Source organism: Chionomys nivalis, chromosome 8 (genome assembly GCF_950005125.1).
Source record: "Chionomys nivalis chromosome 8, mChiNiv1.1, whole genome shotgun sequence".
NCBI lineage: Eukaryota > Metazoa > Chordata > Mammalia > Rodentia > Cricetidae > Chionomys > Chionomys nivalis.
This window is the reverse complement of record NC_080093.1, coordinates 57035101-57053125: the sequence shown is the minus strand read 5'-3', so window position 1 is coordinate 57053125 and position 18025 is coordinate 57035101. Positions and strand designations below refer to the sequence as shown.

Genomic DNA, 18025 nt, shown 5'->3' with positions numbered 1-18025 from the left:
CTAATACTTGCTCAGTATCTGTTCAAGATCCAGCTTTTGTGGGCCCAAACCCGGGTTCTCCCTTAAGTCCTATGGGCCTTGAGCTAGACTGTGGATGATTCAGAGTGCTCCCAGGCATGTCCTGGCAGTCTAAAAGAGGCTGTCTTTGTTTGGGTTTCTATTGCTGTGATGGAACACCATGACCAAAAGGCAAGGTGGGGAGGAAAAGCTTTATTTGGCTTATACTTCCATATCACTATTCGTTATGGAAGGAAGTCAAGACAGGCACTCCAACAGGCCAGGAACCTGGAGGCAGGAGCTGATACAGAGGCCATGGAAGGGTGCTGCTTACTGGCTTGCTCCCCATGTCTTGATCAGCTTGCTTTCTTATAGAACCCTGGACCACCAGCTCAGGGGTAGCAGCACCCATAATGGGCTGGACTCTCCCCCATCAATCACTAATTAAGGAAATGATGTATAGGCTGGCCTACAGCCTGATCTTATGGAGGCATTTTCTCAGTCGAAGTTCCTCCTCTCAGATGACTACAGTTTGTGTCAAGTTGACATAAATCTAGCCAGCAAAGGGACTATCACCTGCCTCAGGTCAGGACTTCCCTCCAGGTTCCCACCCAGGAAGATCCATTGTCCTCAGCTTCTCAAGACAGGGTCCTCCCAATCCTTAGGGTCTGCACCTTCACCCAGTAAACACTTTGTTACACAAGGCTCTAATTTCTTCGCCTAGTTAGTGCAAGGTAGGATCAAGTGAGTTCCTTCCCACACAAGCAAACAGAAGATCTGACTGAGCACCAGGATGCAGAGGCTGTCTGTGTGATGCAGCTTATTCTCTCTGCAGCAATAAGGATGGGGACCTCGGACCACGGTGGACTCCCATCACCACCAGGACCACAACTCCCCCAAAGATAACTGAACCCCAGTGATCAGGGCTCCCGCAGCATAAAACCCACACTAGCTACACAAATTCAGCATTCACACTTCTGCCAGAACATGGGAGCAAAGGGTGTGGGCTTCTTAGTCTGCTGTAATCTGTGATGCCATGAGTATCATGTGTGACATTAAAATGTGTCAGGGGCTGGGTAGGGTAGCATATGCCTTTAATCCTAGCACTTGGGAGAGAGAGGCAAGTGGATCTCTATGAGCTCAAGGCTTGCCTGATCTATATAGCAAGTTCCAGTACAATCAGGGCTACATACAAAGACCCTGTCTAGAGGCTGGAAAGATGGCTCAGCGGTTGAGAGCACTGACTGCTCTTCCAGAGGACCTGGGTTCAATCCCCAGCACCCACATGACAACTAATGACTGTCTGTAGCTCCAACATCTGACACCCTCACACAGACATACATGCAGGCAAAACACCAATGTATATAAAATAAGAAGAAATAAATTGCTAAAAAAAAAAAAAAATCAGGTCCTCAACAAAGTCCATGTGACTGTGATGCACAGGACCAGAAAAAAGATGATGGAAGTCACGTCACAGACCTCAGTGTCCCTGGGCATGCCCCATCCCCAGGCACCCAGGGCCCCTCCGAGCCTGAAGTCACCGAACCCAATGGTAAAAGCCAGAGTGAATAAGCAGTCCTTCTGGGTCTGCAGGGTGGGACGTGAGGACCTACATCCTGCCCTCCAAGCATCTAAATACAAAGCACCACAGTGACAGCTTGGCCACTGCTGTCACTCACATCATGTAGAAGGAGCCATATTCAGCTATGGATCAGGAACTCTCACTGGGAGACATGAAATAAGACACCGTGTCCTTTTGACCAGTGAGCTTATCACATTTTAAAATACATGTTGTATTGAAGTTCTGCATTTACTTACTAGGGTGCCAAGATACTCCAAAGACTGAGTCTTAGCACTTATAAACTTACAGAAGATTGTTGAAACATGGAGCTTGACTGGACAGTACAGTGGGGTCAACCAAAGGCATTGGGGAGAAATAGTCTGACCCATTCAGATGATGTCATGGGAGCTCATGGGGGCTTTCTCAAAGATATTACACGTAATACACCAAACCACTTGCAGGCAATACTCAGGGCTCTAGATCTACACACCACTTTGTTTTTGAACAAAAATAATTCAAAGTCATGGGGTTCTGTTGCTTGAAAACGGGCTATTTCAGTGGGTCTCGGTTGTTCCTGTTGCTCATCTCTTTTGTTTAGTCTTGTCATGCTGGTTCTGGGCACAAACTTACTGCCTTGTGCATGCCTGTGCAGAATTCCACTGAGCTGTACATCTTTAAAGACGCCGAGCATCGTTTTCTCGTTTCAGCTGCAAGTGAACTTGCTGTCCAAATTCCTGCTGATTGCAAAGTCTTGCTATGAACAGAGGAACTTTGCAACAGCCATGCAGATCCTGGGAGGTTTGGAGCACCTGGCTGTAAGGCAGTCCCCTGTGCGTCACGTGAGACTCAGGGGGCTAAGGGTATGGGCAAATACATGAGGCCACAAGATCTCACCTGTGCTTCCCTCTCAGGCCTGGAAAATCCTGCCTGCGAAGATTGCTGAGGTCATGGAAGAGCTGAAAGCTGTGGAGGTTTGTACGAGTTCTTTGCAGAGCTTCCCCTGAATGACTTGCTGCGTATATCTTAGGGAACTCACAACAGGGAATCTGAAACACATAGGCTGGGTGTGGTGGCACACTCCTACAATCCCAGCACTCAGGAAGCAGAAGCAAACAGATCTCAGTGAGTTCAAGGCTACCCTGGTCTACATAGCAAATACTAGGCCAGCTATAGCCACCTAGTGAGACCCTGCCTCAGGCCTGCTGAATGACTGGTCTGACATCCCAGCCCGGGCTATGGGTGCAAGGGATGCAGGTCTACAAACAGAGCCTGGACCAGGGCAAGTAGGAGGCCTGCCCCAGTGGCAGAGGTGGCCTCGTGAGTTGACAGGCAGGACAGATTAAATGATTGTGCATTTCCTACTGAGGCAGCAGGAGCCTGACAGACATTAGCCTGAGGCAAATACCCAGAATAGTTCTAGCCTGTGCCGTCCCAGAATTCAAAGCCCAGGGCCTCCAGCAGCTCCTGCGGGAAGGGATTCTTTTCTGGAATCAGAAGTAAGGAATTGGCTGTTTGAGTAGCAAAAGCTTTCTGTGCCTGTCGGTGTTTCCGTGGCAGCAAGCTTATGTTATCTGGGCTGTTGACCTACAGTTCAGAAACCGCAGGTTCATTTTGGACTGTATGTCCAGGAAGATATGAGGGGGCTCTCACGCCCAAGGAGGACAGGTATGAACAGGGACAGGTGAGCAGGCCCTCCTAGGTGATGACTATCCATTTCCCATGCTCACTTCCCTGGCTGTTCCTCCAGGTATTCCTGAAGAGCGACAGCCTGTGTCTGATGGAAGGGCGGCGCTTCCGGGCCCAGCCTACCCTGCCCTCTGCCCACCTGCTAGCCATGCACATCCAGCAGCTAGAGACAGGGGGCTTCACCATGACGAATGGAGCCCACAGGTGGAGTAAGCTGAGGTAAGGGACCTTCACCCTTGTTGTGCGGAGCAGTGGGCTGCTTCCCACCACTCGGCTAGCTTTACCCGAAATAATTACATGGAAACTGTATTCTTTTGAACACTGCCTGGCCCATTAGTTCCAGCCTCTTATTGGCTAACTATCACATCTCGATTAACCCATTTTTAATGATCTGTGTAGCCCCACGAGATGGTGTCTTACCAGGAAGGATTCTAGCCTACATCCGTCTGGGGTCGGAGAATCATGGCGACTCCCTGCCTCGGCTTCTTTCTCCCAGCATTCTGTTCTGTCTACTCCGCCTATCTAAGCTGCTGTCCTATCAAAAGGGCCAAGGCAGTTTCTTTTTTTTTTTTTTCTTTTTCTTTTTTTTGGTTTTTCGAGACAGGGTTTCTCTGTGGTTTTGGAGCCTGTCCTGGAACTAGCTCTTGTAGACCAGGCTGGTCTCGAACTCACAGAGAGCCACCTGCCTCTGCCTCCCAAGTGCTAGGATTAAAGGCGTGCGCCACCACCGCCCGGCCCCAAGGCAGTTTCTTTATTAACCAATAGACATATGACCTTCCTCCATCATTTCCCCTTTTTTCTGTTTAAACAAAAAAGAAAGGCATTCATTTTAACGTAGTAAAATTATATATACTCCTACTACACACCTTGCCCAGCAGAGCCCACAGGTAGAGCAAGGTGAGGTGAGGGGCTTCCCTGTGACCAAAGGGGTACGCAGATGAAGTCAGCAGAGGTAAGGGGCTGCACCCAGTCCAATTCATCCCACCAGTGAGCACAGTCAAGTGCATGTCCTCTGCCTAGAGCTGTCCACATGGCCCCAGACAATCTTCTCACCTCCCATCTCTTCTCATTGTCCACAGTGATCAGAGAAAGGCCTTCCTAGGTAGATGAAGCCCAGGGAATCTGGTAAACAGTGACTACAACCTGCCTAATGCAAGATCTGCCTTTTGTGTGTGTGTGTGCACACGTGTATGTATGTGTCTATGTATGTGTGCACGCACATGTGCATACACATATGGAGGCCCAAGGTCAACCTTAGATGTGATTTCTTAGGAGCCATTCACCTTGTTTTCCAAGACAGAGTTTCTCATTGGGACCTGAGGCTTGCTGGAGACTAGGCTGTGTGGCCAGCAAGACTGGGGCTTCTAAATGGCTCCATGTTCCTAATACCAAGACCACAAGCCATTGCCTCTGGCATTTTTATTTACATGAGTGCTAGGGATCAACTTGGGTTCTCATGCTGTACAGCAAGCACTTTACAAACTGAGCATCTAATCAGCCCCAAGATCCCCTTTTTAGATAGCCACCAAGTTGAAAGGAAGGAAGGAAGGAAGGAAGGAAGGAAGGAAGGAAGGAAGGAAGGAAGGAAAAGAAAAGAAAGAAAAGAAAAGAAAAGAAAAGAAAACTCAGTAGCAGTACATGCCTATTGCAATAGAAAGCTATGTGGGCAAAAAGAAGTTTAAAGACGAGCGAATGCCACAGAGGTGGGTGAAGAGCTCTTATCTGCTCTTTACAACTTTATGTATGCACAGACATGACCGTCCTTTAAAGAACAAAAGCAATGAACATACTGTTCTCGAACTGAGGTGGACATGCATATCTGCAGGTCTGTTGTCCCCGGCAGGAGGAAGGGCTTCTGAGTTCCAGGAACCACTAGTGATGTGTTCCCAGTACACAGGAGCCAGAAGGCCCGAGCAGAGCTAGGACAATAAGCATAGGTTTGGGAGGTTTGTTTTTCCGTGTTGAAGACCTCAAGTGGAGCAGCCCGGCACAGAGGTTTTCAGGGAATATTTATGAAGGGCAAAAGGAGTGGGGGGGGTGGGGGAGTGGGGGTGCACAGTCATGAAGTGTGTCCTTGTGACTAAGTACAGAAAACTGCCCCTGCGGTGCTGTGCTTTGGAAAGGCGTGGTTTGCGCCATTCCTGAGAAGACATTAAGATCAGTTGGCTAACATGCAAACTAACGAACTTTTTCTTTCCCCCCCACAAAAGAAACATCGCCAAGGTGGCAAGCCAGGTGCACGCATTCCAGGAGAACCCCTACACATTCAGCCCTGATCCCAAGCTACAGGCGCACCTCAAACAAAGAATTGCCCGTTTTAGCGGGGCCGATGTTTCCATCTTAGCGGCAGATAACAGGGCCAACTTCCACCAGATCCCAGGCGAAAAGCACTCCCGGAAGATCCAAGACAAACTGAGGAGAATGAAAGCCACGTTCCAGTAGCCAAGGGCTCCATCTTGGTGTAGACTCTCTCCGAGTGGTACCAGAAAATGGGTCAAGTGGAAGGAACTCCCAGGTCTGGTTGCAGAGGCTCAGACCCTCTAAGTGGCCTGGAGAAAACTGTTTTTACTTCCCAGAACAGAATTGGAAGCTGCAAGGGACTAGCCTGAGGTCACTCACGTGGAGGGCTGAGACAACTCCAACCTAGCCCTACCCCCAAGGCAGGGTGGACACAGAGTTTGGTGGGCGGGCCTGTTTTGACTGGAATTTAAAAAAAAAAAATCACAGGCGGATCTCTGTGAGTTCGAGACCAGCCTGGTCTACAAGAGCTAGTTCCAGGACAGGCTCCAAAACCACAGAGAAACCCTGTCTCGAAAAACAAAACAAAACAAACAAACAAAAAAAAAGTCAAATTTACAAATGAAAAGGGAATGGAGTAAACTACCCCCAGAGCTTCAGACTCCTATACCTGTGGCTCCCACTATTTTTCATTGATCTCTCCAAACCCCAACACACACCCACATCTGACTCCAGAAGAGCCCAAACTTAGCCGCTTGCTGGCCAGTGTTTTTATTTCCACTCAGCAAGAAGGACCAAAACTCTCTTTTGCACTTAGCAGCTCCAAAGGGTCTGGAACCTACCACTGGAGCCCAAGGTTTCTAGCAACCTGTCTTGGCCAGGTTTATACTCCCACCCCCACCCATCTGCAGCTGATCCTGCCAAGCCCCCCTGGTCCTCTCAGCCTCCAGAGAGTGGGAGAAGCCTCTGTTCCAGCTGGGCTTTCTGCCTCAGCAATTGACCCTCCCCACGGCCTGTTGTTTTCTGCCCCCAGCTTACAACAGCTGCAGTTGACAGGGCTGCTGGGCAGAGGCTCTTGCCCCCTGGCAAAGGAGAAAGAACACTGTACACTGACGGCAGCACCAATGCAGGCTCGCCTTCTTGGGGTCTCTGGGAGCCACGTGGGCCCTGAGAATGGCTGCCTATCAGCCTTCAGCAGCCGTGCATGCGCACACCCGTCCACTGTGTTCCCTCCGCTCTGCGCTTTGTTAGCCAGACAAAGGTGTGAGCGAAGCTTGCTGCTCGCGTGGCATCAGGCACCTGGATCTCTGGATCCCCAGCCGCTAGTGTTGGGCTCTGGCTCCGTGGGATGGGGTCCCCTGGCCAGGAGGGCTGAGAATACGATGGAACGCAGCGGGTTGTCCAGACACCTTAAGCAACTGGCACCGACTGAGCCCTGTCTGCCACAAGACCAAGACTGTTCGGAATTTTAGAAGTAGGGATTTTGTAGTGAAGCAGCTAGCGGTATTTCTAGGAAGCTGTGACTTGTGACCAGATGCTGGATTTTTAATGCTGAGATGTGTGTTTCCTCACATGAATTTGCTGGAGACACCAGGCCCTCCTTACACTGGATGTAAGTGGGACTGGGAGTCCTGGCCATGCACATGCACCATAACCGTTTGGGAGCTTTTCTATAAGGATTACGTTCTGTTGATCAACGCCGACATTTTCAGACTTTGTATCTAGTGCAGGAGGTGTCCAGCGCAAACCAGCATTCCAACGGTGCTGACTTATTGCGTGGGGAAGTGAACAGGCTTTTGGCTTCAGCCCTGTTTGCATGGCGCCCTGATGTCACAAGGTACAGATTTCTAAATAAAGTCATTTCTACCAAGCTATTGCCGTATGGTCTGTTTTCATAGATTTCAAAAACAACGCTCACTTTGAGGCTAAAATAAGTCCTCCCTGGCTTGGCAGGGGCACCTCACCTAGGGTCTCAAAGGACTTCGATAGGGAATATATTCAGCCCAGGACTGAAAACCATACTTCCAGATCACACCACATTCTTGGTGACATTCACACCATCTCTGTCACAGGGACCAGGGGTGGGAGACTCACCTCTGATTCAGTCAGCTGTCCTCCCCAAAACCAAGACTTCTGATGATCACAGCTCATTTTCCCATAGTGTGGGGGAGGGGTGTGCCTGCTGTAACCTGTCCACCTCAACCAGTGTCTAATGACCAGCCTATGGACAGGATAGAGCTGGCTGGTTTGCCTGACTACCCATTGGGACCTCTCCTGAGCTCCCACGGTGTCTCAGAGACACAAAATGGGTGGGGAGTGGCTTGCAGCTCAGTGTACTCATTCAGGACACAGTGCACAGACAGGCTTAAGGCCAGGGGTTCTTTTTTTTGTTTGTTTGTTTTTTTGTTTTTTCGAGACAGGGTTTCTCTGTGGCTTTGGAGCCTGTCCTGGAACTCCCTTTGTAGACCAGGCTGGCCTCGAACTCACAGAGATCCACCTGCCTCTGCCTCCCCAGTGCTGGGATTAAAGGCGTGCGCCACCGCCGCCCGGCAGGCCAGGGGTTCTTAAATGTGTTTACTGAATTTTTGTTGTTGTTGCTGTTAATGAAAACTAGCAGGTTCTTAAGGGTGTTTCCATAATGATGACAGAGCGATCTGCCTGGTGGTTATGTAGAGGAAAAGGTGATAGTTATTGGCCTTCAAGGCTCAGTGATTCTCACCTCTCTGGTCTCTGCCCTGTGCTGAGCCTGGAGTCTGGTCCTGAGTACTGTGTTTGAGGGAAGCCTCCAACACAAGATGGAGTTTAACTACCCTAAAACCACAATACTGAGAGTAAGCTCAAAATGGACACTTGGTGTGTTGAATGGGCAAAGATGGGCCCCCACCAGCTGCCTCACCCTAGAGCCAGGAGGTACCAGCCCGGTGGGGTTTGAACCAGGTGATGAACACCCGAAAAACAACAAGCTATAGCTCAGAATGCTGTCTCAGGCAGCTAGGCTTGACTCGAATTGATATGGCCAGCTAGAGGTCATCCTGGCCTGCCCCAGAGAGGAGAAGCCCAACTGGTGATCCTTGGTCTTTGTTCAAGCCCTTGACCACAAGTCACTAAATAACAAAACAGTTTAGTGATGCAGTTCGTCCCACAGCAGGAGACTAGTAAAATCCCAGAGGTACGGCACAAGACTGGTACTTCCTCCTGACTCTACTGCTCTCTGTAAAACTACGGCTTGTCTAACCAGCCCACAGGTCACCAGGGATTATTTCCCATCTTTATACATTTCTTTTTCTTGTCTTACTATGCTAGTCAAAATGTCTACATTAACTTTAAGCATCCTTTTCTTTTTGTTTTGTTTTGGTTTGGTTTTATTGATACAAGGTTTCTTTGTGTAGCCCCAGATGTCCTGGAACCCACTCTGAAGACTCAGGGATCCATCAGCCTCCTGCCTCCCCACTCCAAATGTGAGGAATGCTGGGATTAAAGGAGTGCACCACTACCCTACAGCTTCCTTTTCTTGATCCTAACTTTGGGGAGGGGAGGTGATATTAGTAGATATATTTTACTATACTAAAGAGATTCCTTGTAGTGTATGTGAACTAGGACTCCAATGCCAGCAGCGGGTCATTGATCTCTATAAATCTAGCATCCTAGTGGCCTTCTTACAGTAATGAACACCCCACTGTTTGCTAGATTAGTAAATTAGATACAAAATATGTCTATCTTCCAAAGCCCATGGCCAGATGAAAGTAGGAAGGGTAACACTGTCACACTAATGATATGAATGAATAACAGTTCCTGTGCACAAAGACAGAAAGGGTGCCGGAGTTTTGTGTTTCTAGAGGTATTCATGAACTGTTTGTGAGCAGTAACGGACATAACAAATGTAAAAACACGCTATCTTCATCATTCAGTCTTATTATATTGTACCATGATTAGATATTTTTTGGATTCTTCATTTTTTGGGGTGGTGGTGGGGGTCGAGACAAGGTTTCTTTATGTAGCCCTAGCTGTCCCAGAACTCACTTTGTAGACCAGCTGGTCTCAAACTCACAGAGATTAGCCCGCTTCTGCCTCCCCAGTGTTGGGATTAAAGGTGTGGGCTACTTCCTCCGGTTCATTAAATGTTTTTTTTTTTAACTTTTTTTTTTAAAGTGGGTTTTGTTTTGGTTTGGTTTTTGGTTTTGTTTTGTTTTACACGGTCTGCTTAGTGTAATGGGGCAAAACTTTGTTGTCGGGGCTAGGGCCCTGAAGGAAAGAGCTAGAAAAGGGCTGGGCTAAAAAAGCACCTCCAAAACGAAACAAGGTGGGCAAGAGGGGCGGGACGCGGAGGGCGGGGCGGCTGGATAATGGGAGGGTCGTATCGACCGGTCCCAGACGCAAAGGACGGCGCGCGGGGTCCTTACCGCGTGTGTGGGCGGTTCTGGAGGAGCGTCCTTCAGTGAGGCTACAGCCTCAGAATACGCGCACCTTCTGGCTCCGGCATGCTGCTTCGTCCCCGGCGGCTAACCTCGTTCTCACCGCCGTCGCCAGCTAGCCCCGACGCCGAGCTGCGGCCGACCGGGGACGTCCGGGTGACTACGTCTGATGCCTTCGCCCCTACTCCGGGCGCGATGGCGGAGCCTGGTTCTCCCAAGGCTCCCGTGTCCCCGGGCTCGGCGCAGCGCACTCCCTGGAGTGCCCGAGAGACGGAGCTACTTCTGGGCACGCTGCTGCAGCCGGCCATGTGGCGCTCACTACTGCTCGACCGCCGGCAGGCTCTGCCCACCTACCGCCGCGTGTCGGCCGCGCTGGCCCGGCAGCAAGTTAAGCGCACTCCGGCTCAGTGCCGCCGCCGCTACAAGTTTCTCAAGGACAAACTCCGAGACTCCCATGGCCAGCCGTCCGGACCCTACGACGACCAGATCCGCCAGCTCATGGGTCTGCTGGGCGACGATGGGCACCGGCGAACCCGCCGTCGCCCTGCGGGGCCTGGACGTCCCCAGCGCCGCGGCCGCTCGACCCTCGCGGTGTTAGCGCCCGCACCTACAGCAGTCGAGCCAGGTAGGAGCACCGGTGCGGGCTGGAATGGGCTGGTTCTAGCGGGGGTGGGGGGTGGAACCGGCAGGTAAGGTTACACACGGACCACTAGCGGGAACACGCGTTTCTCTCGTAGGGGCTACGCAGCAGGTGACTGCGGAAGACGCGGACCCCGCTTCCGCTCTCAGGTTCAGCTCCTCCACTACGAAGTCTGCAGATTCCCGCCGCATTACTAGCTCCCCTGCCCCTACGGCTGAGCCCGGCCGGGCCCTCGGATCCTCCCCGCCACCAACCCTCAACTATGACACGGAGGAACCAAATGAGTCTCCTGGCCTTCCCCAGGATCGTGCGGTCCCGCAAGTTGCACCGCAGTCTCTAAACAGCGCTCTGCTGCAGGCCTTGACGCACTTGGGCGACATCTCGACAGTTCTGGGCCCTCTGCGCGACCAATTGGCGACCCTGAACCAGCATGTGGAGCAGCTGCGAGGTTCTTTCGACCAAACAGTTTCCCTGGCTGTGGGCTTCATTCTGGGCAGTGCAGCCTCCGAGCGGGGCATCCTTGGGGACCTGCGCCAATAAAGCTTGTCAGTTCTCCCCTTCAGAGCCTACACCCAGTCTACCTTGACCCCAATTAGTATCCCCACCCCAATCTAGCTTATTAAAATAAAGATTGTGTTTTGTACTTAATGGTGTGAATGAGTCTGGGTTTCACTGTCACGTCTAAGTAAGAATGGACCCCTACGGATAAAAGGGTACTAGGAAGTTAAGGGAAAGGCTAAGCAGCCCCACTCCCCAGAATCGTGCAGGCATTTCGGTGAAGGGTTGGGTGCGGTGCTCGTTTGGGTTACCAGTGTTCTCAAGGTGCGGGACTCTGCTCACTAGGAGCCCTGGTCAGCAGCGAGTGAAGCTGAGGGAGCAGGCTGGACGTGTAGAACGTCCCTAGAATTCTACCCTCTCCTGAACCAAACTCAGTTTGAATACAAGCTGTACTCCAGCCCTTGTTAACGGGGATCGATAGTCAAGAGCACAGCTCCGGGGAAGATTCTCGTAGAGTGTCTGGTCCGTAAGAGAGGCTGGTCCGTAAAAGAGGCGCTTGGCCTGCGTCCCACAGCCTAGCTTCTCGACTAGAATTTTCTAATTTTAATTGAAATGCCTAGGTCCTCCGGGACTAGAGTCAGAGTGGGGGAGGGCTCGGCCGCAGTTAGAAAAGGATGTAGCTGCAGGCACTTCACTAGCATGACAATGCCTCCTCCGACTGCCACCGGTTTACAAATTGTGGGTCCATCCGGCCGCACTGAGAGCCGCAGGACTGCCGCAGTCTGGCTGAAGGGAAGTCCTGAGGAGTTTGTTCAGGTGGTCCCAAGGTCCCTTCTAAAGACTGGGCACGGACTGTTGGTTCGGATCTACAGCCAGGTACTGGGCCTTCTCGTGGGAGAGACCAATTTGGGGAGGACCCCGCTCTATATTGAGAATTAAATTAAAAAGTCTCAGCTGGGCGGTTGGTGGTGCATGCCTTTAATCCTACCACTCGGGCCTAGGCCTACCTAGTGAGTTCTTTGACAGCCAAGGCTACACGGAGAAACCTTGTCTCAGAAAAACAAAAAAATTCCTGAAAACCTTATGGATGAGCCGGCCCTTCAAATTACCTCCCCAGCACATACACACGTGGGACCCGGTCAAAGCCACAGAAACCCTGTCTCAAAAAAAACAAAAAAGTCCCTGAATCTTTAAGGATGAGCTCACCCTGCAAATTACCAGCCCAGACATACACCTGGGAGGTCAGCAGAGCCACAGGATGTGGACACTGGAGGTGGGGGCCTCAGGTACAGCCCAGGTGTTTCTACAACTCTAAAAGATTGTATTTCCCTTAGCGGGGGTTGGGGGAATGACCACGTCTTTAATCCAAGCACTCAGGAGGTAGAGGGAATTGAATCTCTTGAGTCCAAGGCCAGTCAATAGTGAGTTCAGGACTACCCAGAGAAACCCTGTCTTGATAGATAATAAAACATGTTTGTGTGTGTATCTATCTATCTATCTATCTATCTATCTATCTATCTATCTATCTATCTATCTATCTATCTATCTAATTGTATTTACCACTAAGTGTACCCACACTAACCTTAGTTTTTTTTTTTTTTTTTTTTTTTTTTTTTCTAACCTTAGTTCTGAAGAAGCTGTTCCCTGCACCTGAGGTAGACTCAACCTGAGGGTCTGGCTGAGCTAGCTACTTGTGAGCCTGAGGAGACTGAGGAACTGGCTCTGTCTTCAAACTTGAGGAATAAGTTTTGTCTGTTTTTAATGGCCTTAGAGAGATGAAAAGTTTTGGGTTTTGTTACTAATACTTTAGCTGACCTGACCCGGGTTTGGGGGTTTTTGTTTTTTGTTTTTTTTTTTTTTTTAAAAAAATATTTATTTATTATGTATACAATATTCTGTCTGCAGGCCAGAAGAGGTCACCAGACCTCATTATAGATGGTTGTGAGCCACCATGTGGTTGCTGGGATTTGAACTCAGGACCTTTGGAAGAACAGGCAATGCTCTTAACCACTGAGCCATCTCTCCAGCCCTGGGTTTTTTTGTTTTGTTTTGTTTTGTTTTTTTCCGAGACAGGGTTTTTCTGTGGCTTTGGAGCCTGTCCTGGAACTAGCTCTGTAGACCAGGCTGGTCTCGAACTCACAGAGATCCGCCTGCCTCTGCCTCCCGAGTGCTGGGATTAAAGGCGTGCGCCACCATCGCCCGGCCTGGGTTTTTGTTTTGAGACAGAATCTCACTGTGTTAACCTGTCTGGTCTTGAGCTCCTGGTGTAGACCAAGCTGACCTCTCAGAAAGCTACCTGCCTCTGGAGTGTTGATATTAAAGCTGTGAATTGCCACTCTCAGCCCAATAGTTCCTTTTCTTTCTTTTCGAGAGAGGGTTTCTCTGTGTAGTCCTGAATGTCCTGAAACTTAGTCTGTAGAGAGGCTGGCCTCAAACTCACAGCGATCTGCCGGTTTTTATCTCCCACGTGCTGGAATTAAAGGCGTGCACCACCACCACCACCCGGCCTGGTTTCTTAAGGCTTTAAACTTAGTTGTCTCCATCCCATTGGGTGTGAGGTTCACACCTGGTTTTACAACTGATGGAGTTCTGGAAATGCCCTTATCATGAGTGAGTGTTTTGTTTTCTCCCTCATCCTAGTGGACTGTGCTTCTTGCTTAGAGTTCTGTGCTGTAGCCTGTCAGTATGATGTCTGTACAAAACAGACCTGCTCCTTTGGGCAGCCTTCCCATTTTCTGAGCCTGCTCTCAGAAACTCAGTCTCCCAGCTCAGTTATTGAGTTCCTGACTGCTGCTACCCTGAGCTGGGAGCAGGCTTCTGTAAGAAATTGCGGTGAGTGGCGCACGCCTTTAAGCCCAGCACTTGGGAGGCAGAGGCAGGTGAATCTCTGTGAGTTCGAGACCAGCCTGGTCTACAAGAGCTAGTTCCAGGACAGGCTCCAAAGCCACAGAGAAACCCTGTCTCGAAAAGCCAAAAAAAAAAAAAAAAGAAAGAAAGAAATTGTGGTGAGCCTTTGGGTAATGCCCTCTACCACTGGGCTGTCCTCGAGGCAAAGGTTTTGTATATGAGCCCCCCACTGTGAGGACCAGGCTTCCCAGGCTTCCCACTTCTTCACTGGACATCCTGTGTGGACTTCCCATCCCACCCCAAAACTATGCTGTGAGGGAACCAGCATCCTGATGCTTCCTCAAATTTATGCCTAATAAGCCAGGCGATGGTGGCGCACGCCTTTAATCCCAGCACTTGGGAGGCAGAGGCAGGTGGATCTCTGTGAGTTCGAGACCAGCCTGGTCTACAAGAGCTAGTTCCAGGACAGGCTCCAAAGCCACAGAGAAACCCTGTCTCGAAAAACCAAAAAAAAAAAAAAAATTTATGCCTAATATATGATCTGGGCCCCTGTAAAGTCAACTCTTCGAGTGGCTTAGTACAGTGTTGATAAATGAATATGCATTTATATGTGAACAGCCTTATCAGTTTGGGGCTCTTTATCCCAGGAGTAGGTGGTTCTGTGACTTTATGATTTTTTTTTCTGTGATGGAAATAAGAGGCAAGGCCTTGTCCATGTTGGGGAAGGATCTATAATAGAAGTGTGTTCCTATCTCTATTCTTAAAATTTAGCGAATGTAAATGATGAACGGCTCTTGTAAGCAAGCACTGTGCCCTCAGCTCCAGCCCTAACACCACCAATGCATAAATAATAAATCCTTTCCAGTCTCGAGTTCATGATCCCCCATCTCGTGGTTCTTTTCTGTCTGAATTAATGCTTGATCTACACATGCTTCTCTTGAATTATGTCAGGTAAACAATATCCCACGAGTAACTGGTTTTTTGTTGTTGGTGGTGGTGGTGGTATTTATTTGTTTGTTTGATTGGTTTTTTTGAGACAGGGTTTCTCTGTAACAGGCCCGGCTATCGTGGAACTCTCTCTGCAAGGCAAGCTTGACCTCAAATTTACAGAGATCCTCTTGCCTCTGCCACCAAGTACTGAGATTAAAGGTGTGCACCACCATGCCCAGCTAATTGTTTTATCTTATGAATCATCAAATCCCTTCACAGCCGTGGGACTACTTGGCTTTACTAACCAAGACATTGAATTTTGCCTTAGTCTATCGGAAAAGAACACATCTTTGGGTTTTGGAAAACCTGAGCTCACTCTTTGTATGACTTCGGAGGTACAAAGATTCCCTTTTCCCCATAGCTTTTCCCCCAACATCCTGAAGTTGTCCAGTCAGTCACTGGCTGGTCTTGCTGACCTAATGCCCACTGCGGGGCTGTCTGATTCTTGGTCACCTGCTGGCATTTCTCAGCATCATCACCATGCCTGGTAAACCTAGCTTCATCTTCTGTTTGTAACGGAGAATAACCATGCCAGCTCATGGCTGTTCCCAGGCCTTGAACATCACAATTCTTTTCCTTGATGGGCAGCCTGATTTCATCCAGTCACACACACGTGAGCAGTTGCTCTTCCACGGGAGTTTTCTGCTAAATGAAGAGTCTAGTTACTTCCTTCCTGTTCAAGCTAAGCTGTGGCACTGTGGTTCCATTCTCCTGCTTCTCTATGATGCCCGTGCCAATCTAAAAGAGAGTTTTACTCTCATTGGTTCCTCTGTGACTAATCAACCCCCCTTTACTGGTTGTATCATTTCTCACTAATGTTCAGTTGCCGACATAGCTGTCACTGCAGGTCCTGCTTTTAACTGGGGCTTGGTGAGGCATCCGACGAGGCCCAAGCTCCGTATCCCTCTATGGTCCCATGCTTTTGCTTCTCTGTGGTGCTTCCTGTACCCCCCCCCCAAGCCCATAGCTAGCTGCTCTAGTTTCCTGAGTGCACAGACCCCTCCCTCAACCTTGAGGCAGTGTGTCCCTTGGCACCATACGTGACTCTATCCTGGGATATGCTACCTATGCTTAAGTGACTTCTTTTTTAAATTTTTTTTTTTAAGGCAGGGCTTCAATGTGTAACAGCCCTGACTGTCTTGAAATTTGTTTTGTAGACCAGGCTGGCCTCGAACTCACAGAGATCTGTCTACCTCTGTTTCTGGAGTGCTGGGGTTAAAGGAGTGCGCTACCATGTCTGGTGACTTAAGTGAGTTCTTTAACAGATTTCTTTTCTCATGGTCTGGAACCACTACCATCATCTCTGTCATTCATTTCCAGTACAAGGTCTTGAACTTTTGTGTTTAAAAATGTGCTGTCTTAGTCACTGATGACTTTCTTTCTTTTTTTTTGGGGGGGGGGGGTCGAGACAGGGTTTCTCTGTGGTTTTGGAGCCTGTCCTGGAAATAGGTCTTGTAAATCAGGCTGGTCTTGAACTCACAGAGATCCGCCTGCCTCTGCCTCCCAAGTGCTGGGATTAAAGGCGTGCGCCACCACCTCCCAGCTTGATGACTTTCTTATAGTCACTGGTGAACCCAGTATACTTCGCTGTGCAATATTCCTAGGGTTGTAGAATGTTCTAGAACTCACCTGAGCCCTTGGAATCTGGCCAGTATAACCACAGAACTGAATTTTATTTCATTTGAGACAAGGTCTTACTGTGTACCTTAGGCTTTCCTTGAACTCACAGAGATCTGCTGCCTCTGCCTCCTGAGTGCTGGGACTGCAGGTGTGCGCCACCAAACCATGCTAAACGGAATTTTTTATTTCCTTTAATTCAAGACACTACCAGCTACAAGTGCCTGGGGGGGTCATAATTCTATACCTATCTGTGCTAGATGCACTTTATATTTAAATTTGTCCCAGTACAAAGTTCTGTTTCCTCCACCACAGGTTACAACCCTGGGGGGCTAAAGTTGGCACAAAGAGGCACTGGCCAGGACTCTGCTCAGTCATCTGTCTCAGAGCAGCTCCCAACCCTTAAGGACCAAATTCACCTCCAGCACCCACTCCTGTTATTTATTATCTTTGAGGAGCATCTCAAGAGCCAGTCAAAGTGACTCTACTGTCATGCTATGAACATGGCATCTTAACAGACTGCCCATGGGAGGAGGAGGGGTTCTCTGTACGGTAAGAGAGTCATGAGCATGCCATCCTGGAAGTCACACACTCAAAGGTCACACGGCAAGAGACATTAAGGGCCTCTAAATCACCAGCATTAAGAGGGGTTGGTGAGATGCTTGGAAGCCTGGGGCCAGCAAAGACTGAGCTTTCTGTGCAAGGTCCAAGCCTTCTGTCCTAGCACTGGTGACTCCGGGCCAAGCCTGATGCAAGGCGGAAACAAGCCCCCTCCCGGGAGATGGCGCTCTAATCTTATGAGTACCAGCAGGGGGCCGACTGCCCACAGCGTTCATAACAAGCTCAATCAGCAGCTGCAGCCTTCCTCCGTTACTCTCCTGCTGGGACCGGGCCTTCCCCACACGTCACGAAGCTTTCCAGTGAGGAGGGGGCGTTTTTCAAACTTGACCTCAGCTTCACCACATTCTCTTCTCACCGAGCCCTCCTGAGAGCCGTGGTGAACTGAACCGAAGCAAGCCCCTTCCTAAACATACAGGGAAAAGCACTCTGTCCTGGGAGCAGCTCCTCCACCCCCACCCCCGAAAGGCTCAGAGGTTCGGACCGAAGGCAGCCTCTCCCTGGATGCGCCCGAGGACTCAACCTTCGAAGAACCTAGAAACTTCCATTTACAAGGAGGTCTTTCCCAAGGTTGGCCAAGTTAGGACATAATTGATGCTCACGCAGCCCCCACACTCAGCCTTCCGCTCTCCACTAAAGGCATGCGGGTTTGGGGCAAGGGATAAGGAGGGTCTGGAGAGCCGACAAGGATGAGTGTGGGGATGTGATTAGCATAGAAGGCCAATAGGGAGGAAATGAGGAATGGTACGAGGTAGAGGGTCCGTAGAGAAAAGATGGGGGAAGAAAGGGTTGGAAAGTCTGGGGGCGGCGGGGGGGGGGGGGGGAAGCAGAGTGTAGAAAGGCGGGGCTGGTCACGTGAGTGAAGGAGTGGGCTGGCTGGGCCAAGGGCCCCTGGTGTGAAGGCTGTAATTCCGGATCTTC

The 18025-nt window shown here is 49.9% G+C and overlaps 2 protein-coding genes across 2 annotated transcripts in view; both read left to right on the top strand.

The window, feature by feature from the left end:
* The window catches only part of Kndc1 (kinase non-catalytic C-lobe domain containing 1), a 46706-nt gene extending 40602 nt beyond the window's left edge, over positions 1-6104 (top strand). Inside the window, exons 27-30 of the mRNA XM_057778049.1 lie at positions 2266-2388; positions 2470-2529; positions 3306-3463; positions 5455-6104. Of these exons, the coding sequence (XP_057634032.1) occupies positions 2266-2388; positions 2470-2529; positions 3306-3463; positions 5455-5686 (573 nt within the window). The 3' untranslated portion in view covers positions 5687-6104. The remainder of the gene's footprint in view (positions 1-2265; positions 2389-2469; positions 2530-3305; positions 3464-5454) is intronic.
* A 3853-nt stretch (positions 6105-9957) lies between these two features.
* Positions 9958-11074, top strand: Utf1 (undifferentiated embryonic cell transcription factor 1). The gene is made up of 2 exons (XM_057780020.1): positions 9958-10519; positions 10632-11074. Exons 1-2 carry the CDS (start codon positions 9961-9963, stop codon positions 11072-11074), a joined length of 1002 nt encoding a protein of 333 aa, XP_057636003.1. The 5' UTR covers positions 9958-9960.
* Positions 11075-18025: the final 6951 nt, after the last annotated feature.